This window comes from Euleptes europaea, chromosome 6 (genome assembly GCF_029931775.1).
Source record: "Euleptes europaea isolate rEulEur1 chromosome 6, rEulEur1.hap1, whole genome shotgun sequence".
Lineage (NCBI taxonomy): Eukaryota > Metazoa > Chordata > Lepidosauria > Squamata > Sphaerodactylidae > Euleptes > Euleptes europaea.
Window position 1 is genome coordinate 103238293 of NC_079317.1, and position 24270 is coordinate 103262562.

The window sequence follows — 24270 nt, forward strand, 5'->3', positions numbered from 1 at the left end:
CAGCTTTATTGAAGTCTAGAGTACATGTTTGACTATTTCTTGCTTCTCCTTTCTGCTGTATAACAAACTCCAGGAGAACATGGTCACTCACACTTAAAGATCCCATTCTTTCTACCCCATAAACCAAATCATCATAATTGGTTAAGATCAGATCCAAAATGGCTGTTGCCCTTGTCTCTTCTTCCACTTTTTGGACTATGAAGTTGTCTGCAAGGGAAGTGAGGAATTTGTTGGACCTAGTTGTTTTGGCAGAGTTAGCCTTCCAACAGATGTCAGGATAATTGAAATCTCCCATTACTACTACATCTTTCTTTTTTGAATGTTTGGACATCTGTTCCAGGAAAGCATCATCTAACTCTTCAGTTTGGCTAGGGGGTCTATAATATACCCCCACAATGACATCACTATTTTTCTTTCCCTTAATTTTTACCCAGATAGTTTCAAGCTGGGTTCCAGCGTTTAAGTCCTGGATCTCCTCGCAGGTGTAATCATCCTTAACATATAATGCAACCCCTCCCCACTTCCAATTTGGTCTATTTCTCCGAAATAGGTTATACCCTTCAATTAATACATTCCGATCATGAGACTCGTCCTACCAGGTTTCCGTAATGCCTATTATATCATATTTGCTTTTTGGTATTAAAAGTTCCAGTTCATCTTGCTTATTTCCCGTGCTCTTGCTTATTTCCCATATTCAGTGGTCACTAGTTAGCCTCAAGCACAAGGCTTTCTTTAAACCTCTTGTGATAACAAGGTGCTTGCCTCAGCCCTGTAGGGGCGTGTCCAGTCATCAGTTTCCCCATCTTGTCAAAGGCACACTACTCTAGCTTTACCATGTAATCTGTATGTGATGGGATATTCCAGTAGTGCTGACTGACATAAGTACAAAAAGTTGGTGCAGCTGTCAGCAAATACTATCCCTTAAATACAGTCTGTCTTCTTGCATCAGTAGACGTGTGGCTGTCGCTTAATCTAAATCTCCCTCCGCAGTCCCTTTGCCCTGTTCTCGCTTGGTTGGTGCAGATACCAAGTAATGGATGGTGATTGTGTGCACAGCTGCCCACTGAGTACCATGCAGGAATTTTGGAGAAGAGGACTGAGAGTGCTGGAAATTTCTGTACTCTTAATGGGGCAGTTTTGGGACACCTTTGTATAAAGTTTGGTTCACACAAAAAAAAGGAAGCCAGCAGCCATGTCCTCCTGCCTTGGCATAAGGGAAACCCATTTGTTCCTTTGTTGGCAAGGGAGCGTGAGGGTGGGGTGACACAAAGCAGAACAGAGAAGCAGCAGATCATGAATTTGTGTAGATAAAACAACACAGCAGTGTTATTATACTGGGAGGAGGCCAGAAACCAAACAAAACCCAAACCAAACAAAAGCAACCCCTGCACCAATAATCCAGGTATGTGTTGGGTTAGGAAGGTACATTCAAAATGCAGCAGGGAATGAATCATTGATGACCCGGGAGGAAGTTAGCAAGAGGTGCTTCCAAAGGAATCTGCTTGCACAGATGCACCCTGGGGAGAGCACAACTACTTCATCCGAAAGATCAATTAGGGGAAAACACAGCTCTACCTGAGTCTGACAGGAAAGGCTCATAAATATGGCATTGTGCTATGTTCTACTCAGCAGCCGTGAGGCCAGGGCATAGAACTCCAAATGGGTTCTTAGGAAGTGTTGTCTTCAGAATGACAAACTCCACATCCTCCCTTTCTTCCTAGCAAAACATTTCTGGAGTTCAAATTGGGTGCTTTAAAGGGAGGACTATAACAGGAAAAATATTCAAGTGTTTTAGCGTTCCTATAATTTGGTGTGCTTGGTCTTGAGGATCACTGTGGGAATTACTCAAGAACAGCCTTGTTGGTGTTGCCCACGAGGCTGAAGTTAGTTCCTCCTAGTTCTGTGTTTGCAATGACTGGGATTGGATTGGAGAAAGAAGAACCAGGAAACTGCAAACTGGGAGCTGCAAATGTATCTGGGATCCAAATTTGGCCTTGTGATCCAGTACAGCATCCTGTTACCCACAGTGGCCAACCAGGTGGCACCAAAAGGCCTTCAAGAGATCAGAACACCTGGATAAGAATGCAGGCGCTGTTCTGATTCAGAAGTCACTGAGATGTAGATCTGCGAGTAAAGACACAATGATGCTTCCCGTTTCATTTCGCCTTGGACAGTTGTACACTACAACTGCACTGGAGTACAGATGATGAACCTTAGTTCAGAAATGTTTCTAGTACATTTGGAGCTCAGGCAGTTGTAGCGTACAGTGCAGTTGTAGTGTACTGACTGTCCAAGGCGAAATGAAATGGGAAACATAATTGTGTCTTTACTCGCAGATCTACATCTCGGTGACTTCTGAATCAGAACAGCGCCTGCATTCTTAGCCAGGTGTTCTGATCTCACGAGGGGCAGAAATAATGTTGCTAAACTACAAGGTTTGTATTGTACATGCCCACACCACTAGGTCAGGACGTTGCGCCCTTTCCCCCATATGCATTTAGAAAGCTGCACTGCTGCCCGGAAGCTGTGTTTTAAATCATCGCTTGTCGTTCAGTATTTCGTTTTATTATTGGTCTCGTGGATCTTCTAAAATATATATTTTGAACGGGAATTTAAGAATGGCAATAGTAAGAGCTAAATGTACGTGCCTATATCAATACGGTTTACATCTGTAAAAAAAAATTGTGTTGCATTTCAGAAGAGGTGAGTGTATTTTATTTTGCTTATGGGGAACCGAAGTCAAGAAACAAGAAGACGTCCAAGGCCAACCGGTGCGAGTGGATGGTTGAAAGTTGGCCTCCCGCTCGGCCCTCCGACGCACGGCTACAAAAGTCACCGAGGGGTCGGGACGCGAAGTGGGAGACCCGGGGGGCGAAGGGCGGGTTGGGGGGCTCCCAAAGAGGAAGCCCCGCCCGGCACCGCTGCGGCGGCTGCTGCTCTGTTCCGCGCCCTTTGGTTGAGCCCCCCAACCACCCGTTGAAACCCCCGCACCGCTGGCCGGATCAAGCCCGGACCCGGGACGCACCGAGCCCGGACCCGGGCTGCTGCCAACCCGCCCGCCCCGCCGAGCCACGCGGCCGCCCCCCCCCCCCTCCGCCCCGTTCCCAGAGGAGGGCTGAGTAATCCGACCCGCGGCGGGAGGCGGCAGGAGAGAGACCCCCCCCACCCCGCAGCCTTGGGCCCGCCGGAGCACTTCGCCCCTTGTGGGTCGGACTCAGGTACTTCGGGAGCGAAAGGCGGGGTGGGGGGTGCCCCAATGCGGGGCGGGGCTCGCCCCGAAAGCCCCCTTTGTGTGGCCGGAGCCCTGGTCGGAACGAGGCTCTTTTCCCCCCCACGTGGCAGCCGAGACAGCTGCCTCCAGTCTGGGGGGGGGGGAGAAAAGGAGGACCCCCCCCCACCCCGCTTCGGCCATATGTTGACTCTGTTAGTCGCCGATCTTTCAAGCGCGTGCTTGCGAGCCGGGAACGCCGCTGGCCTGCTCGGAAGAAGGGGTCGGAGGGCGGGGGGGAGACTGCTGGGTTTTGGGGGGGGGGTCGGCACACGAAAACGAATGGCACCCAAGGGCCGCTGCAATCGATGCATTGGCTCCCCCCCCCCTCCCATGCTCGCAGGGCTAGCGTGCATGTCTGAATCTCTCCCCACTTCCTTGTAGAGCAGTGGGTCCCAACCTTTTTCGGACCAGGGACCGCTAGGACTTTTTGGTTCGGTGCAGGGACCTAAAGGTTCAAAATAAAAATTCCCAGAATTTGAAAATAAACTTTAATCATCACTGTTAGTTAAACATGAAACTTAGAATAATATTTGAATATATATTTTTATAATAGAGAACTTTTAATTGAAAATATCAATTTATTAGGGGTTTATAACTTTGTTTCGTGGACTTTAATTTAGTTCTCGCGGACCCCTGGGGGTCCGTGGACCCCCCCGTTGGGAACCAGTGTTGTAAATTGAGGTCCTAAAAGTGGGTCTCATGGGGCACGTGCGGAGTGGTTTTCTGGGAACCAGGCGGTGGGATTCAGAAATAAGAGACGATGAAGAAAACCGGGCTGGGAAGAACGGCTGGATTTCCTATGCTTAAAGTCTAAACAATGTTCGTCCAGCCTGGGTTCTTTCCCCAGGGAAGAGATTCTGTAACTTTCTTGAGGCAACCGCTTCTGTTGCCAAGCCTTGCTTGTCCTTAGGGCCCTGGGCCTGATGGTCACTTTTGTAACTAACTAATATCACTGTGGGGGTGGGATCTGTGCCCTAATATTAGAACATCTGGTTCACAGGCAAAAGTCCCCAGGTTCAATCCCAGCATCTCCTTTACCTGAATGCAATGATCTGACTCAGCGTACAGTGGCTTTATGTGTTCATTTATCCAACAGTAGCGCATCACATTTAAGGCAGGAATGGAACAGCATGGGTACTTCCAGGATGCCTTCTTAGGGATTGCCACGGGCAATTTTGGTGCATAAGGCAGAAAACCTAAATTGTGCCCCTCTCACGGCGCTTAAATAGATTAAACAATTTCCAGGCTGTTTGTAACATACCCAAATCTGCTTCCGGAACTAACTGCCCTGCCTGTTGGTTGGGCCAGCCTTGCAAGTCAATCACCCTCGTGCCTCTGTGAGAGAACTTCCTTGTCAGAGCCAGCTGTGCTCTGAGATGGCCATGCCCAGCTGCTTGTTTTCCCTGTCAAGAAACAAGCTGCTGCTTAGTCTTCTGGAGGCAATTCCCAGCTGTGCCTGGGGCCCGAAGGCAGTAGACTTGGAAGACTCCTTTCCTTAGAAGTCCTTGTTCTTCCTCTTCTCTTCTCTTCCTAAAGTTGCCTTCTCAAGGCCAGTTCTGTCTTGGCTGGTTCCAACCCCCCCGCCCCGTATCCCCATCATGGCCAAAAGAATGCTTGAATTTTTTGCTGTAAAGCCAGATTGTAGTTTTGCTTTTGCGCGCTACTGCTTGAGTTACATTTGGAAGGTTTGTTGCCCTGAAAAGTTATTAATGTTGTCCTTAGGGAATAGTTTACATGACCACACCACACACTTGTTGGCACATGGCTAGATTTGGAGGAGGAACACTAACCTAAGCAGAGTGGTTGTGCAAATTGGATTAATGCGCCATTAATTTTAATACACCAAGATATGTGGAATGTTTGGCTCTTAGGGCTGCATGCTTACAAAAGTAGTAAGGAGGGGAAGACCTTGTTTCTATTGAGAACTCTTCCTTCTGTTTGCTGTCTTTTGCTCCATTGTCAGAATTTAGACTTGTAAGCTTCTTGAATGAAGGGTCTTTATTTTTGCTTCTGTAACTCTATAAAGTGCCACATACCTAGTACACTGCTACATAAATAAGTATCAAATAGTCTTGAGACATCCTTCTCATATGGTTCTGAATATAAAATTCTGCAGAATCTCTTTACTGGGGCTCATCACACATGTACTTGGGGATAGAAATCTCAGCTCCTCTGGATTCAAAATTCTAGGCTTGGGACACATTTTTCAACACTGTTTTAACATTCTCTCCCCCCTCTCCCAAATGTCTTACAGATAGGAGATGGAAAAGAGGACAAGGCTCTTGTATCTTGTATAGTTGCCTAGAATTATTTGGCTCAGATTCGCAGGGGTGAAAAAGCGACCCCTACAGAAATCCTCTATTCTATGCAACACAGATACACCCTATTGCAAGGGTCCCCAACCATGTTGAGCCTGTTGAGATTTTGAGAACAAGTAGTGGGTGCCACCACAAAATGGATGCCAGGGGGGTAGGGACCAGTCACAGAATGACCATAGTTCTACACCAAACATCCTACTGTGAAGGAGATAGGTGGTTCCTCCTGGGCTGTTCTGAAATACCTCCTGCTCTAATGAGGTAGAAGAAAGCTGGGATAGACCATTTGTTTTGGGGAAGAGATGCTTTGAAGAATAAGGGTGTAGGCACCAGGAACCACAATGGGCACCATGTCGGGGATCACTGTTTTGTTAGTGGGGGAGGGGAGGAAACAAGGGAAACACTGGTAGGCAGCAGGGAATCTATTGGGGCAGGTGTTGAAGAGGGCTGGGGAACTGTGCAGAGTACAGTGGGCCTTTCTCTTGGGTGGTCATCTTGGCTTCCTTCTTGGCCTTCAGCAAACATTGCCCAGTTCTTTTTCAAGCTTTTTGCAATCTCCATGAGAAACTTGGCTTTCTTTTTAGGTCTATCAATCACTGTAGTGTATAAGGTATTTGACACTTAATTCACACACCTCTGGGTGAAATAGGGAGAGAATAAGAGGATAAGACAAAGGAATAGACTTTCCTGAGTCAGATAAATTGTTATCCTGCCCTATCCTATCTGTCTTTTAAGATGGTGGTCTTAGGGCAGCAATGGAACATTCATTTTCCTTGCCTTATTTCTGGGCACCTGCTTTATCTCAATTTCTATAGCATATTCTGTGTTCAAGAGCACATTCATGAAACATGGCTTCCTGCGTGTGTCAAGGAACAGCTGCTTTCTGGCATTGTATCTCACAGGCAACATCTGTGTTTAAGGTTCCTTTTTCAGTTTCCATGCTAAATTGTGTGGTGTTGACACATCGTCTTAAGAAGCTATCAGCATTTCTGCCCACCTAGATTTTGCTTGTTTACAAATGCTTCTGGATTGCATGTAATCTCTGAATTTTATTACCAGGTTGTTTACTTCCTCTTCGTCTTCATTCTAGAAAGCTCAAGTCAACTCTGAAACTGAAGAACTTCAGAAGGGTCAACCCCAAATGTTCACAATAAAAAAACATCCTTCAAAACTCAGCAGGTTGGCTTAACATTTGGAGTGTTTACAAGTGAGGATTCATTGATTGGCTAATCTGGTTTCTGCCTTTCTAGGTCACACTCTTGCTTTCAACCGTTCCTTCACCACTAATAATCCTTAAGCGTATATATGACATATATGCTAATGTGTTCAAAGCCCTCCACACACTCACAACCTGTCTTCACAACCTGTGTTACAGGTGCTTGCTGAAAGAGGGCTCTTACAGTTATCTAGGGAGTTGATAGTAGAGGCAAGATACGAACCAGGGACTTCTGGGTTCACAACAAAGTCTCTTCAGCATTACCCAAAGCTGCCATCAGGTTTTTATAGGCCCTTGGGCATGGGGTGGCCATGGGGCCCCTTCAGCACTGCTAACCACCTTGCAGTCCCATTGTGTTTACTCTACAAGGAATCAAGTACAACTCCCCCATGCTCATTTTAGCATCAACCTTGTCAGCGAGCCTAAAACAAGCACCCAACAGTCTGGTTCTGCTCCCTCTATCATGCCTCCTATCAGGGAATTGGAGATTTGCTGCAGATTTCCCCATGATGTTGCATGTAAATGGGACCTGGAAACAGGAGGAGGCAGCAGAGCAAGATTTTTTCCTGCTCCTTTTAGACCAGCTGGTGGCTTTCTTATGCTCTGCTTCTTGTGTTGACACTATGAGCTAGATTGTCCCAGCATTTCCAACTGGCAGCGGAAATGCTTCTTGTGCTGCCACTATGAGCTAGATTGTCCCAGCATTTCCAACTGGCAGCGGACTCTTTTCCAAGTCACGGGCCTTGACTGGTACTCCTCCATGCCGTCCCTTGCCACTGGTTCTGGTCTGCTGTTATTTGAGCTAAAACTTTAAGCATGACTCAGCACAAAGTGAGGAACTCGTAAGTACTGATATCATTGGGGGAATTTAAACGAGCCTTAACTTTGGCTAGATTGTTCCCTTCTCTTTTGTTTGGTGAAAACTGAAGCTGAGACCTTAAAGATTTCTGCTTTTGGGAGCCTATTAGGCTGAGAATGTGGGATAAAAATGAAAATAAGATTTTGGCGTTTGCCATGCTAAGGTGAAAATTCAAATGATTAAGCTTGCCCAGACCTCATTTATATCCTGCAACCCAAACATTATGAATAGTGTTAGCACTCTGTTACCCAAACCTGACCAGATTAACCAAGTGTAGATATGTGACCAAAGTCAGCCGTATCACAGGGAATCCTTATAAGGTTAGTAACATTCCCACAGTATCCATATTTCTGATTAAGGGAAGGCATTCATATAAACACGTCAATGTAAGTGAGGTTGTCTTTTACAAGCTCAGGCTTTGGCCAGTGGATGGAGAGTTGGTATCTGAGTCCTTGCTCAGCTGTGAAGCTTGTGGGACAGGTTTGAACACATCTAAGCCTAGCCTGCCTTGTGGGGCTGTTTACAAGTGCAAAGCATTCTGTACACTGGAAGATGCAACAGGGATAAAAACGAATGTCTCTCCTTTGTAGGGCTTAGCACCCTGCCCTCCCCGGTACTCAACTTTTAGCCACTAATTGCTGCTGTGAAACTTGGGCTCCATTCACTCTTCCTACAATTCTGATTTATAAGCCTTTTTTCTTTGTTACCTGATCTATAATTATATTAGAAGGGAAAAGCCAAGCATTCCAGGCTTTAAGAGCCTTTTGTGAAATCAATGTACATAACAGCTGGTATGGGGAATCCAAATATATTCCTTTAAGGGGATGCTTCTGTGATCGGGAAGCACATTGTTCCAGCACCCAAAATTTCTAAAATATCGTTTATTATTGCAATAGTTCTATTTGATTTATAACCTGTCCTGTCCTATGGTTGACATAAATACTTTAAACCTCACATTTCTTTGAGAACCACAGTTATTTGCTCACTGTGGGGTTCTCCTGAAATAGCCAGTGTTCTGTGGTAGTGACCCAGAGAGCGGTTGGCACTTTTGATGTGTGTGCATGCTGGAAGGGAGAGAGTTAAACCTCCTGGCAGCTCTTGGCCTTCTAGCTGGCGACTGTTGTACCAGGCTGTCCTTCCCTCACTTGGGCAGCCACTTGGCAGCTAGTGGTGTGGCTGAGTTCTCTTTAGGATGGGTGGGGGCACAGATGCCAGCAGCTGTTGGTCCTCTGGCTGATGGCTGGTTTCAGAAGCATCACTGTGGTTTTGAAGGTTGTCTGCTCCCCCTATCCAGTGGTGTAAAAAGATAAAGGTCCCCTGTGCAAGCACTGGGTCATTCCTGACCCATGGGGTGATGTCACATCCCGACGTTTAATAAGCAGACTTTGTTTATGGGGTGGTTTGCCAGTGCCTTCCCCAGTCATCTTTCCTTTACCCCCAGCAAGCTGGGTACTCATTGACCGACCTCGAAAGGATGGAAGGCTGAGTCAACCTTGAGCCGGCTACCTGAAACCGACTTCCGTCGGGATCGAACTCAGGTCGTGAGCAGAGCTTGGACTGCAGTACTGCAGCTTACCACTCTGCGCCACAGGGCTCCTATCCAGTGGTGTACCCCTCCCTTATTCCATCTTGATTAGCAATTCCCTAGTCTTATATTTTTAAAAATAGAAAGCAAACTCCGCCCAGTGCATTATGTAAAGGCAGGATGTTGCACTTGAGATAGCGCTAGTATCTTGAGAAGAATAGAATGCTTTGTTTTCTTGATGTCTGGTTTTCTGGAGTCTTCTTTTTTTCTTGCTTCATCTGAAGCCACTTTGCCTTGTACCCACTGCTACTGTCTCTAGCCCCCCATGTAATTATCAGTGGGAAAGTGGCACTCCTCTTTGCTGAGCATTAAGCATGAACTGTTCCCTTTGTTGTTTGCCTTTTGTGCTCTGACAGTGTCGGGGTGCTGCAGAATAAAAGGGATGAGGATGTTCTTTCTGCTTTCAGCTCAGTCTCCAAGCAAAAGGGAAGATGGCACCAACCTTACAGCAGGCCTACCGCCGACGCTGGTGGATGGCTTGCACTGCAGTGGTGGAAAATCTCTTCTTCTCAGCTGTTTTGCTGGGCTGGGGCTCCCTGCTCATCATGCTCAAACATGAGGGATTCTACTCATATGTATGCATAGGTGAGGATGGAAAACTCAACTTTGCAAGCAGGGCTAAGTCAAAATATGAAAGTAAGGGAGACCAGGCAAAGGGTGGGGTGAGTTGCAGATGGAAGCCTGCCAAGCAGACCCAGAAAGTTCAGCAAAGCCCCTTCTGTGCTTCTGTTCTGCTGAGTACACAGGTCGAACTGGGATTGTCCATTTCTCACGTCTTTAAAACCAGTCAAACTTGTTTGGGGAAGGGGACTTGGTGGGAGTTATGAATAAGCCACATGAACACATGAAGCTGCCTTAATCAGACCCTTGGTTCATCAAACTCAGTCTTGTGTGCTCAGACCAGCAGCGGCTCTCCAGGGTCTTAGGCAGAGGTCTTTCACATCACCTACTTGCCTAGTCCCTTTAACTGGAGATGCTGGGGTTTGAACCTGGGACCTTCTGCATGCCAAGCAGATGCTCTACCACTGAGCCACAGCCCTGAGTCACATAAGCATCACTAAGTAGAAATGGTGTTGCTGACACAAGGCAGCAAGAGATCAACAGCAAATGGGCACCTCAGTTTTCAGCCTTGGTGGGACTGACATTCAGCTCTACTAGATAAGGCAGCACTGGGGTTTCAATGACTGCTTCAAAATGGTGCAGTACCTCTATCAGTTCAGCATGGGTACTGTTTCAAGCAGTTATTACATGAAGGTGTTCCCTTCTGTGCAGAAAGCAGTTTTGCTGCAGTAGGACAAGGTGGGTGTGAAAGTGGGGTCTGTGCTGGAGAGGGAAAGCTGACCCTGTTAGCCTCATTCACTTCAGGTGAGAACGGCACCAATGACTCCGTCACGGCTGACTCGCCTTACTTTCACCCAAGCTGTGTGGAACAGGAGGAAATGCTCAACCTGGGCTTCACCATTGGTTCCTTTTTACTGAGTGCTGCCACCTTGCCTCTTGGGATATTGATGGACCGATTTGGCCCTAGGCCACTCCGCCTGGTCGGCAGGTATGAGATAGAAACTGGGACAAACATGACTTGGGATATCCAGGGAGGTGAAAGTGTTGCTGGGGTCCTGGGCTGAAGGCAATGAAATTGTTCTAGAATGAATTCTTGGGTGGAATGTGGACCACTGGATCAGCAAAGGGGAAGCTGACAGTGGATTGTGTGTCGGAGATAGGAAGTGAGTGAAATATGTGGGGAATTATTTCCCAGAATGGTTTTGGGATGCCTGTTTGAGAACACGACTGAGCCCAACATTGCTCTGATGTATCTGTTGCTTTCTCTACAGTGCCAGTTTTGCTGTTTCCTGTGCTCTCATGGCTCTGGCTGCTTACAACCCACCAGGTGAGAAGGTAGTTCACATTGGGTTTAACAGGAATTACCAGAAGGAATCCACCCCCCCCCCCCACCCACACATCTCTGTTAACAGCCTTGCAACTGCAGAGGAGGAATCAAGTGTCACTCCCCCCATCATCTCCCCAGGTCCTATTGCCCACCCACTCAGAATTCTTGTGCTTCTCCACAACAGACATGGCTCTGCATGAGCAGTGGGACTTTCAAAGGCGCAGGACTCATGAAGTCATGGCTGCATTCTCCATCAGGGCTGTGGAGATGTTAAAGGGATGGAATAGTTTTCCAAACTGCAAACTGGCAACCTTAGGTTTAATCTGCTCTATCTAGCATGAGGCTCTCCTCTGTTTCCTCCATGCCAGTCTTATCACAATCCCACCCACCCCTTTCTTTGCTGCCGCCCTTCATCTCTTCATGTTGTCTTTCTGTTCTGCCTTCCCAGTTCTTTCCCCGCTGATTTTTCTTGGCCTTTCCCTGAACGGCTTTGGTGGGATCTGCCTGACATTCACCTCCCTAACGGTAAGTATGGGGACCTTTCATGGTGAAAAGCGATGGGAAGTGTATCTCTCTGCGTAGCCAGGGGAGGTGATTAAACATGTCCAAGGTACAAAACACAGAATATTTCTTGCTTAACAAGGTGACAGTCGAGGCCTTAATTACCCCTCCTGAAGTATCTGGGTGCAAAAGAGGGGGCAGGTTTCCATCTTCCTTTAACTGTCATGTTGAAGGGAAATTTCAGCAGGTCTCAGGAACAGGGAAGCAAATGGTGATTGGCTCATGAGCAAGCCACGGGCATCGCCTACCCCTGATGACGGACTGCTTATCTACTCAGTGCAAAAAAAGTTTGTCAAGGGTGTGTGAGGCTTCAGGGGTTCTTGAGATAGGGCCGTAGAGAATAACTGTAGTTCACTCCCTATTGACTTGCCATTGACCTTAGTTACTAAGCATTGCTGTGCGTTTTCTACCCTAGTGCCTGGACTAGTTCTTATTTATTTGGTTTTGCTGGAAGTCCTTTCATAATTGCTGGGAGCTTGAGATAATAACTTTTTGGATTGGGTACCTGGAGCATTGGGAGACTGCCTCTTTTCCAGCTGCGTCCACTATATAATTGTTTTTCTTTGAGCTTAGCTACCATTCTTTATACAGGGCTTTGTGTGTGTGGGTATGTGCTCTGTATGCGTGGGGGTTGCTTTTGGGTTCAGAATGCAGGATCCTGGAAAACCACTAAATCTCAGTTCCCTGTGCAAAAATAGTCTTTAAAAAGCATGGGCAAAGCTTGATGAAATCTTATAGTGGAATTATGTGTTGTATGCCATTCCATGATCCCTTTTAAAGCATTTTAAAAGTTCATTTAAAGGGTTTAAAGCAGAAAAGACAGTGTGGGAGAAGAACAGCTTCTTTGCCTTGGAGCACTTTTCAGCAGAAAAAGGGTCCACCTCAACCAAGCTGCTTTTATTTCCTTTAGGGAAAACTTGCAGGGGATTGAGGGGCCATTTTTCAGGGATCTGGAAGAGTCTTGAATCTTTGGTTGTGGGAATCAAGCTGCTTAGTTTGGCGGAAAATACAGCTTGCTAAAGTTATTGATTCAGAGTATTTCTTGGAGGGGCTGTGGCTCATTGGCAGAGCATCTGTTTGGCATGTAGAAAGTCATAGGTTCAATCCCTTGCATCTGCAGTTAAAAAAATGATCAGGTAGTAGGAGATAGGAAAGACCGGTACCTAAGGCCCTAGAGAGCCACTGCCTGTTGGAGTAAATACTCACCTTGATGGAGCAATATAAGTTTCAGTATAAGGCAGCTTCATGTGTGGGTAAACTTTGGAAAGCATTCTTCCATTATGGTTCCAAGTAAAAAATTGGGGTGGGGGAAAGATCCATGCCTTAATCTGTGCCATTAAGTGCTGTGTTCATTCTCTTTACAGTGTAATCTGCCAGCATGGATGTGATTTGTGCATCAACAGTAGATTTTTTGCAACCTGCCTGTATAAATCGTGCAGATTGATCTGTGTCTCAGTTCTACATTTTTGTATCATGGCACATCATGTATCGTGGGACATTTTATGGAGCAGTGTGTTGATGGAGTTTGTTGTCTCCATAGAAAACACTATGAGGTTCCATGCTTTGAATCGAACTTTTATCCACAGTAGTGCCATAATGCGTGGGGTTCCATTCTTTGTATTTATTTAGTTAGATTTTTTGAACATTTATAATGCGCCTGTGGACCAGAAAACCCAGGGTGGCTAATAAAGTATTACACCCATTAAAATCTCAATAATCACATAATCTGCCCCCTCAGGATCCTGCTTCTTGTATTGTTTTTCATACTCATTCTTGCTGCCGTTGCTCCTTTTAAACATTTTAATGCTGCTGCTTATTGTTTTATTGCTGGCCTTCTAACTGCTGTAAATTTATATGTGTTTTATTGTTTTCATTAGATGGTAAGCTGTTTCAGTAACTAATCTAGCTGAGAGTGTAAGGTATCAATATTTTAAATGAATAAAATAAGTATGAAATCAGTCTGGTCTTGTAAAGTGTAGCAGTTTAAATTGGTGTGCAGGAGTGTGGTAGAATTCAGCTTCATATGTGAGTCTTCCTTCCAAGGTTAATGTGTATGTATGTGTGTAACATATGTAATGTCCTCCTTTGGCATTGGAATACTTGAGTGTGCACACATGTTTGGGCTTAGGGGCATATTTTTGTACTGGCATGTGTACTGTGCACATGCTGAAGGTGCCTGTCTTTTTTTTTCCTGTTGTGTGAAAGCCAAAGTAAACAAGACTTCGCAGATCTGTGAATTGGCAGTGTAATCCAGTGCAGTGTTACTACTGGTTTAGACTGGAGTAACTGCACTGTGCATCTTCTCTGTCTTTAAATTTGTTTTTAAAATAGTGGTGTCAGAAGGGCTTGAATCAAGACCATGGCACACGAGAGGGAGAGCTGTCAAGCCCTTTCCCTACACTGCTCTCTGGAGGTACATCTCAACCCCACAACCCTATTTGTGCTGTTGTGAAGAAATCACCCATCCCCATACATTTTCGACAGGCCACCACCCAGATACCATGCTCTTGATCTAGTTCAAAGCTGCTTTTAAAAGTTGGTCAAGTTGGAGATCTAGTCAAGGCTCTTCTGTGCTTTGTCTGCTTTGACCCTGAGAGGTTCCAGTGAGGTCTGTGATCTGAGAACAGAACCATGGGCTGTAGAAGTGTTTTGGCAGATGCATTTTGTTGTTTGGGGCTGAGAAGAGCTGAGCAAGTTGAAATTCCCTTTTCTACATGATGCTTAGCGGTTCCTCAGTGGAACGAGCTTTCGGGGAGGTGGGAAGTGGGCTCTCCTTCTGTGGAGGTTTTTAACCAGAGGTTAGATGGCCATCTATCAGTAATGCTGATTCTGTGAAGTTAGGCAGATCATGAGAGGGAGGGCAGGAAGGATTGCATTAGTGTCTGGCTCTCGTGGCCCCTTCTTACATGTCCAGGGTAATGCTGGTCGCCACTTGGGATCAGGAAGCAATTTTCTTCCAGGCCAGATCAACCAGGGATCCTGAAGGGTTTTCCCCCCATCTTCTGGGCATGGAGTAGGGGTCACTGGGGCTGTGGGGGGGAGGTAGTTGTGAATTTTCTGAGTTGAGCAGGGGTTGGATTAGATGACCCTGGTGGTCCCTTCCAACTCTATGATCAAAGGCATGGGAGCCCAGTTCTACTCTGTTTCTGATCTCTGCAATGCTAGCAAAGCCTGTGTGGCAGGGTGCATGCTCTGACTGGGGCATTGGCAGGAAGAGCAGTGCTGCTTTCTCCGTTGGTTCTGGTCATGTCAAACTGATCCATGCTGGCAAAAAGAAATGTGATGAAGCTTATCTTGGGGAGATCTGACTGGGGACTGCCCCCTGGCTCTGACCTTGCTCCTCTGTTTGGGGACTTCGTGCCCCACTGCATAATTCTGATGAGGGGGGAAGGTGCTTCTCATTTCCAGTTTGTCCCCTGACGCATGTGTAGTGATGTTTACTTCCCAACTAGATCACACTGACTTTTGGCACAAGAAGGTATAATTCTCACTGAGTACATACACACGAGTCAAAAAAGGTGGTAGCCAACTAGAAGGCAGAGCTGAATGCCACACCTTCTCCTCCCATGCCCTAGGCAAGGGCATGGATTCAGGAGCGTGGCAGAGGAGCGTGGCACCTTCCACGCATTTGTGTACCAAACCAAAGGGCATGCCCAGGGCCATATCACAGTGCTGTTCCAAAGAGAAAAGGAGTGGGGAATTAGACATGTTCAAACTAAATCCAAACCCATTTATTGGGAAGTGTATCTCATTGATACACATTGCGGTTTACCTCTGAGTAAGAGTCACAGCTGTTATTTCTTTATCCTGTATACATGAAGTCCTGGAATCAGCCAATTCTGGAATAGTACAGAATTGAGGCCAGAGGAGCCGCTCTGAGCCTGGCCTTTGTTTGGGGAGGGTGGGGTATAAATTAAATAAATCCCCTCCCTCTGCCACAGATATGTCTGATAATCCAGACTTTTTACAATATCTGAGCTTCTGTCTCGATAAGTAGGTCAATTTTTGGTGTCCTTACCTGCTCTTGTGTCTTTAATAGTGGCTTGATCTGCTGACTTTAAGAGGTAATAATGTCTACTTCCATGTTGCAAAAAATAATATCCTTTTTATGAAGAAGTAATACATCTGGAATAAATCTTCTGCTCACGCATGCGTGCGTATGTATGCACATGCACATACAATAGAAGAGAGAAATAAAATCCAGTTTTTAGGTGCTCTTAGTACAGGTTTGTTAAAGCATATTGGATGATTAATCCATAATAGGTTATGTTGAATATAGCCCTTCAGTTGGCAAAGGAGAATGCAGAATGGGAGGAAAGAAAGGGATTTGAATAAGAATTTTAAAATAAGGAAGGTTCTAGCTTTTTAGGATTTGGAATCTGATTTCCTTTATGACTTGTGGAGCTTTGATAAGGGGCAGTTCAAGGAACTGTGCATTTTCTGAGTAAGTAAGAAGCTGGGAGGTCATGTAGAGGGGACAACTTGGAAATCCCATCCAAGCCCTCCAAATTTGCATCTCCATGATTCTCATGGGCTTAACCAGGCTGGGTTTTCCACACACCCCTTTAACTGACACTTGAGCTGTTTTTGTTCCATCCATAGGCCATCAATGGCTGCTAGCCATGGTGACTAAAGGGATCCTCTCTTTTCAGTGGCAGCAAACCTCTGAATACCAGTGTTAATTGGCAACATCAGGGGAAGGCCTTGGCCTCTGTGCCCTGTTTGTTGGCCCTCCAAGGCACCCGGTTGGCTGCTTTGTTTCAGGGGTGTCTAACTCATTTGTTATGAAGACTGGATATGACATAAATGTCACTTGGTTGGACCAGGTCATGGGGGGGGGTGGCCTTGGCTGCCTTGGGGGCCGGATAAGAGCTCTCAAGGGGCTGGATCCAGCCCCCAGGCGGTATGTTTGACATCCTTGGATTAGATGGACCCCTAGTCTGATCCTGCTGGGCTCTTCTTATGTTCTTATTGTGGGCTTTTCCTCCTGTTGGTCAGTTTACAAGGTCATATTTTTCTACATACCTGGAGAGTCCCTGAGTAGGTGAAGACCCCCTACTTTGTCTGTGGGTGGCCCAGTTTTGCAGCTTTCATCATCCACACAAGGACCATCCACTTTACTATTAGACAGAGTGATTGTGTAAAAATAAGTGCCCTATGGGAATCCTAAAGAGCTACCTGAAAAGGGTGGGTATGGGGCATTTATTTATTTAGAAAACAATTTTCTGCTAATGGCTTTCATGTTGCATTTTTTCAGCTGCCCAACATGTTTGGGAATCTGCGTTCAACCTTCATGGCACTCATGATTGGGTCATATGCTTCATCTGCTGTTACCTTTCCTGGTGTCAAGGTATGTAGCTAGAGGGTGATAAATAAGCATAAATCATAAATCATCCCAATTGCCTGGCATGGGATATGCCATATTACTGAAAACCTCATGGTGTATGTATACGTATGCTTTTTCCAAGGTGAAATGCCACACGTATGATTGATTTGGAGGGACTTTATAGAGTGAGGGCAGGGTAAAATCTAGAAGGCATTATTGCTGTCCAAGGAGTGATGGCTTTGGACATTCTTCCAAAGTATGGGAGGAAGCTTGAGTGATTTGTGCTTATCCTTCACAATTTCCAGAACTCCTGTGAAGGAGCAAGATATATAACCTCCTGTGATGAGGTGCCGTATTCTTTGGTGCTTGCACAGAATGAATGTTTTTACATGAGGATGAGGGAATTCACTCCTTGCTTTAATCACTTATATTTCCTTGCTGCTTTAGTGGACAGACACACAAGGTCTTCTCTACTTTCCCACCTGTTTATTTCTCTCTGGGTTTCTTGCTCTCAGCTTATCTATGACATTGGAGTTTCCTTTATCACCATCATGCTTGTCTGGTCAAGTCTGGCTTGTCTCCTCTTCCTCAACTGCTTGATCAACTGGCCCAAGGAGTCCTTCCCAGCTCCTGAAGAAGCTAACTATATGTGAGTAAGAGCATGTGGCACTTCAGTGCTGTCAAGTAGATAGAAAGGTCGAGAGTGGTGGTAGTGTGGATATTCTAGGTACAGTTTCTGCCACGTTCATGAACAAATGGAAGAGGTACTAATTATGGAAGAAGTACTGTGGCAGAAGGGCTCATATTGGGTTTTCTGTCCTTCACTGCTGGCCATCTTTCCTCTGGTACGTTGAGTGAATATTAAGATGGTGTGCACACTCATACAAAGCGTTCTTCATATACCCATATGGTGACTGTGAGCAATTACTGACTGTGAACTGAAGTATACAATTTCCAGTGCCCTCCATACCTCTCAGTGAGAGTTTTTTCCCATGTCTATTCAGGTGGTGCCAGCAGGAACAATCTGTGAATGTCAGCTCACAGCAAGCTTGCCATGTCTGTTCATATATATTGAACAGACATGGCAATATATTGGGAAGACTTGTTCTACAACTGCTTACTAGCGGATCTTGAAAGTCACATTGTGGCTTACTGCACCTGTTTTACTCCAGTCTATTAAGTATTCATTGGTGGTGTGGTGAAGACAGTCTGGTGAAGGTGTTTTGAACACATGTTCACTGCCTTTTGAGGCATTTTGTCCTCAGAGCAGAGAATGTGTATTCAAACCACATCTCATACACCTGGAATGTCTGTCCTTCTTGAATAGTCCATGGACTTTGAGGCTCAAATCTCAACAAGCTGATGTTTCTCACCCTTACATAGGTTACATTTGGCCCCGGGCCCATGGGGCTCAGCTCCTGTATGTCCCATTGCACTGCACAGCCCCTCAGACTTTGTCAACTTTCCTTCACCTCTTCTCTTCCTAAGCACTGGAAGTGCCCTCACCAAGGTGGCTTTAGTTAGGAGAATTGTTCCCCTGCTGTTGTGGCAAAACTCTTACCCTAAGCAGGTATTTTAATTCAACCAGAATGATGGTATAACTCCTGTGTAATCTCTCAATATTTCTGAGGCAGGAAGAAGATAAAACTGAGCAGTCTAGCCCTTGATCACCGAGTCACAGGTGACCGATTCTACATGCACGTGATGGTTGTGGGACAGCGGTTGAGCCAGAAAGCTCCGCATCTGAATGGGAGCAAGGAGGAGCAGTACCCGTCCATTCAGGATCTCCACAATGAGGCCACAGAGTCTTCCCAGTGTGAGTGGCCCTAACTGTACTGCCATAACCACAGCTCAGTCCAGCTGAATGAGTGGAGAGAGTTCCCTACTCTTGAACGTCTTCAGTTAGAGCTCACATTTGCCCTTTGCAAGGATGAGCTTTTTTCCTGTCAGGTGCAAGGTTTCCTGAGTGGTGACTGCTGTAACTGATGGATTGCGTACTGATCTGTGGCCCTGGCAGCTGTTTTCTTGTAAGGCCCCAGGCCTGTTGCATCAGTCAGGTTTCCATGCAGGCAGTGGCTTACCGTAGCTGAGAGCATGCCCTGACGTCCAGCACCATCTGTTGACAGGAGGGAGTGCCTGCACCTTTTGGCATCAGTCCCACAGCTGGAAGGAAAACAGGCCTTCTTTTTGCATTCTAGGGTGTGGCAAGGCTTTTTCTGACCTTATTGGTGAATAGGAGGCCAATTGATACGAAAGGACATACATTTCATGGCAGAAATAGTGTTGGAGCTCATTATTAATCAAGTAGCTGTTCTAGCCCATCCTTATTCAATTCCCTTGTTTTGTTAAAGACAGAATATATGAATACTGTATACCAGAAATCCCTTTCTATCAATTCAACCCTGCCCCTTAATCCAGAGCCGGTACAAACTCTTGAATTTTTGGCTTTTGAGCTGAAATAATTGCTCTGCTTTGAGAACTGGGAATCCAAGGTGCAGTGCTAGGATTAATCTTTCCCACCAGCGTTGTGGGACAGCACAAAGCCTAGGGAACATTACACACAAAAGGCCCTTTTGGCTACTGTGCCATGGTGTGATAGCAGCTGTCCGTATCCTCCTACTCCCAGCTGCAGGATCCATCCCCTTCCGCCGTAGCGTCTGCTCTCCCATCTTTCTGTGGAGTCTGATTACAATGGGCATGACCCAGCTGCGCATCATCTTCTACATGGCAGCAATGAACAAGATGCTGGAGTTCCAGGTGACAAGTGGCAAGGAGCATGGTGAGGACTGTGTGGCAGGGGTGAGATGGTCAGCCAGCCAAGGGGCAATGGGCAGTGCAAGAGAAAAAGGGGCAAGGGGAGAATATATGGCACAGGAGACTGGGAAACATTTACCTAGACAGAAAATATGTGGGGCTGCCAGAGACTGAAGGCTTTTCAAAGGCCCCACTCTAATTACTGTGATGCAGTCTGTTACTACTTTCTTCCTTTTCCCCCTTGTGAATTCCAGTATCAGCAGACCTGAGGAACGAAGCCGAACAAACAGGTAGGAACCCTGCCTCAGAACTGTCAAACTATAAATGCAATGTACCTTGGTAAAGTGACCTCAGATGCAGCTTTCTGCCCACCAGGGATTTGATTTGGGAAATGTCCATGACCTAGAAAACAGAACTTTGAAAAGGGAGTCCCCAGTACCTTAGAAGTCAATTTTTCTACCAAACGGTAGAAATTCATCTTGGCCAACTCTCACACTTTGTGCCAACATGTGGCTGTTGCTTGGTAAATCTATAGTCTTCTGTGGTGCTTCAAAAAAGACCAGACAGCTACAACCTCCCTCTAACCTGTCTATTCCCATCTCTCCACTAAGCTTTGCTTGGGGTACAGCACCCTACTTTGTGATACTGGGGGCTAGAGAAAATTATCTTGAAAGGTACTCAGGGAAACATAAAGGGTGAAGTAGAGATTTTCCACAATGGCAAGATTTGTGCAGTGAAGGGGTGGAATCCTATTGTCACAACAACATGACTCCAAAGAGGAGCCTCCATGCATTGTGGAGAGCTTGGAAACAAAAGGATAAGTTTCCTCTTGTAGAATGGATATCTGGTTTCCTGTGCTTTGCGAGTTGTTGGTATGGTTGGGAGATTGAAAAGTTGATCTGGGTCTGCTCGTTCATCAGCTGAGGAAAATGGAAGCAGGCTGGGTCCAGCCAGACTAGATGAGAGCAGTTGAACAAAACAGGAACAAAGGTAAAAAGGTGACATTGTGGTGACACCAGCTGATGTTATGTGGGCAAGCAGAAAGAATTTCCCCCTGGCAAGTAGTAAATTCTTTCCATCTGGCATACACTACAACATATGTAGGGGAGTCCCAAGCACATAATGTTCAGTTAAAAAAAAAAACCCCACCCCACCTCCAAGGAGTTCAAAGCACTTGAGTTTCTAGATGGGACACTTGTGTTGATTCAACCAAGCTTGTATGCTACTTTATCACTTCAGTAACATGTCCTAAGTGGTTTAGGTGGGTGGGCCTAGTCCTGATTACCTGCAGGGATGAACCTCTTATCACAGGCCTTCAAGTAATTGTCTCCTTCCTTCTCTCTTTGCTGGACAGTCAGCTTCTACTCATCCATCTTTGGTGTCATGCAGCTGCTATGCCTTCTCACCTGCCCTTTGATTGGTTATGTGATGGACTGGCATATAAAGGACTGCGTAGATGGACCAAGAAATATGGATGCCGCCGAAAAAACTAGGTGAAAATGTCATGATCTCCAAATTTGAAAAGCAGTTTGTGTGTGCACACACAGAGAGACTAGCATGAGTACTAGTATGTAGATCCTGGCATGCCCCCTGGGGCTGACTGTATCTTTTTCTTATTAGAAATGTGGTGAAAGGAAAACCTCCCAAAGTTCGCTACCGTAAGATTCAGAAGCTCACCAATGCTATCCGGGCCTTTGTCATCACCAATCTGCTGCTAGTGGGGTTTGGTATCACTTGCCTGATCAACAGCCTCCCTCTACAGGTAACTTCTGTCCTGCCACTCATTCACATATTGTCTCCCTTCTCTAGCATTAGTTTCAGGCCCTCCTAGTATCCTGGCCCTGCTCTTCATTGAATGAGCCATGTTTGCTTTTCTCTTCCCCTCCCCTCTTTTTCCACAGTATGTGACCTTCATCTTTCACACCATGGTGCGTGGCTTTTTCCATTCTGCCTGTGGAGGCCTTTATGCTGCTGTGTGAGTTATGCTGCTGTGTGGAACTTTCTCTATGACCCTTGAGAGGGAAAGCAGGTGCTATGGTCTACACTATGTTCCTTAATGTGCTACAAAGATAGGGGAAGATCAGGCCCAGTGGTCAGATAAGATCCACTTTCCATCTAATCCCTGAGCTGCTTTACTTTAGACTTACCCTGGTTTTGGCTTGGTTGCAGTTCTTCCTCACAAAGGTCTGTAGGCGAGTTGTAAGTGGGAGGAGAAGGGCCAAAGAAGAGTGCCCTTCTTTTTCACTCCTCATAGCAGACTTGTTTCTGTAGTTGGATATCAAGATAGTGAGCGAGCTGGTGGTGTTGGGGGACAGAACAGTGTATGTTTGTGAGAGATATGATGGCATGCATTCCTCTGAGCACGTTAAGACTGGCTGTAGTGACACAACAAAAGCTGAAGAGGATTTAAATCAGACAAGGAAGGAGGAGCTGTTGCCCATTTATCTCCGTTATTTTTCTCCATGGCAGCTAATCTTACTTAGCATTTGGGGGTGGGGGAGCAGGCCAAATTAACAGTGTTGGAGAGACAACTCAACGTTCTTTTGTTATTGAAAGAAATAAAGAATTTGTACAGTTTTTAGTGCTGCCCTAAGAAGAAAGTTACACCCTTCCAAGCCCATTGACTTCAATGGACTTAGAGCGGTGTAAATCTGTGTTGGATGGCACAGTTGGTATTCTATGCCAACAGTTTTCAATAAAAGCTGTTATTGGTTTCTTTCTTACATTTTTCATTGACATGCTCTTTTCATTGGTTTTTCAAAAATCTGCTTATGTGCTTCATTTGTTGAGGGTTTTAAATTCTTAACAAAGTCGATAGAGTTGATATCTTTAGAACTGATTCATTTTCATTTCCCAAAATACGTTACAAAAATGAACAATATCCATTTTCTATCTGGAAGCTGCATGTTTGTTAGGGATAGGGGAGGATTGAGGTTAGCAACTGTAGTGCTTCCCATGTTGAGTCTTACCCTTTGTGCATTATTTATGGCTGACAGGTATCCATCCAATCACTTTGGGACATTGACTGGTTTGCAATCAACGATTAGTGCTGTATTTGCTCTCCTTCAACAGCCACTCTTCATGGCAATGGTGGGACCACTACATGGGGATCCCTTTTGGGTGAGTTGTGGTCTGCAGGAAGTTGACTATTCCTTGGGAAACAATGCTGGAGACAATAAGCCTCATGCTATTGAAGGGTTGCAAAACTGTTTTGCAGTGTAGGGGCTGGAAGAGAGAACGACCTTGGGTAGTGTTATGGGTGCTGACCAGTAGCCCTCCACTGCAACCAGTTTGTCGTCACTTTCTGTTGCATGTTAGTGCAGTATAGTGAGACAAAGAGCATCCATAAAGTGTATGAGGGGATAAGTACATACACATAGAGATATCAAGCTATATCCTTCTAACTTATTCTTATCTCCTTTCATCCATTAGTAATTTTAGGGTTTAGGTTAATATTTTCCCCTGTCGATAATTGTAGGAAGCTTCTGTTACCACAAACTCAGGATAGCATCCTCCTTTGTTTGACTCTCATAATTGTGTTAAAAAAAGATGGTCCATAATGAAGAATAAACTGGTTTTTAGATAAGGCATGTCAGTATTCACACAAATTCAATGCTTCTGGAATCTTGTGGGGGTGAAATTTGTTCCTATTTTGCAGGTGGGACTTTTGTTCATACAGACATGGTCTTCCACTTCAAGGGGGCAGGGCCAGAGGTGGTATTTCCAGCCACAGTGTTTAACCTATATCAAACACAATGTCTACCCTACATCAGCATTATTGGATATGAAGTCAGAATACTGACCCTCCCTGGGTTCTCCCTAGGTGAACCTCGCCCTTCTCATCTTCTCTGTTGCGGGCTTCCTGCTCCCCTGCTACCTCTACTACTTCCGCCACAAGATTCTCCGGGATGAAACTACGAAAGAAGGGACTCCAGATCAGGCGAATGGTACATCAATGAAACTCCCGGATGGTGCAGCTGCCAATGGCTTGTTGAGCAGCAATTCTACCACTGCATAAGCCAGACTCAGGGAAGGTGGAGAACTTGTGGGTTACGGAGAGCTGAATCCAAGTGCCTAGCAGATGGTGTGAGATGCTATTACTGAGGGGAGGGGAATATACTGTGAGAATTTTATATTTGGAACTATGAAAATAACCAAGGTGCTTTTAATTCTCAACAAATGCATATCTATATTTATATCTATCTATGGTTTATATATAAAGAGAAAGAGAACTCTATTTTTTGCAGAGTATTTTAAACAGCTTTACGACTTTTAAATAGGTGATTAGGACATCAGACAATGAGCATCAGAAACCTAGAATATGCGTAGTTTCTCAAAAGGTCTTCTTGTAAAGAGGTGTCAGATCATGGTGTCTGCATCTAGCTCATAGTACTTAAACAGGACTTTCCAATCACAGCCTCAGTGTCCAGTGTTGTTAGGCTGAGGTGAGCAGGCTACCCTTGTTGCTTCCCTCCTCTCTATCATTGCAGCTAAA

General features: G+C 45.7%; 2 protein-coding genes across 2 annotated transcripts in view; one reads left to right on the forward strand and one right to left on the reverse strand.

Moving 5' to 3' along the window:
- The window catches only part of SELENOH (selenoprotein H), a 416044-nt gene that overhangs the window by 333585 nt on the left and 58189 nt on the right, over positions 1 to 24270 (reverse strand). The window lies entirely within an intron of this gene.
- On the forward strand, positions 6680 to 23982 carry SLC43A1 (solute carrier family 43 member 1). The gene is made up of 15 exons (XM_056850829.1): positions 6680 to 6793; positions 9654 to 9831; positions 10612 to 10795; positions 11079 to 11134; positions 11583 to 11659; positions 16953 to 17045; positions 17537 to 17670; positions 18656 to 18837; positions 19648 to 19800; positions 20030 to 20065; positions 21130 to 21268; positions 21396 to 21537; positions 21677 to 21750; positions 22772 to 22895; positions 23599 to 23982. Exons 2-15 carry the CDS (start codon positions 9678 to 9680, stop codon positions 23791 to 23793), a joined length of 1743 nt encoding a protein of 580 aa, XP_056706807.1. The 5' UTR covers positions 6680 to 6793; positions 9654 to 9677; the 3' UTR covers positions 23794 to 23982.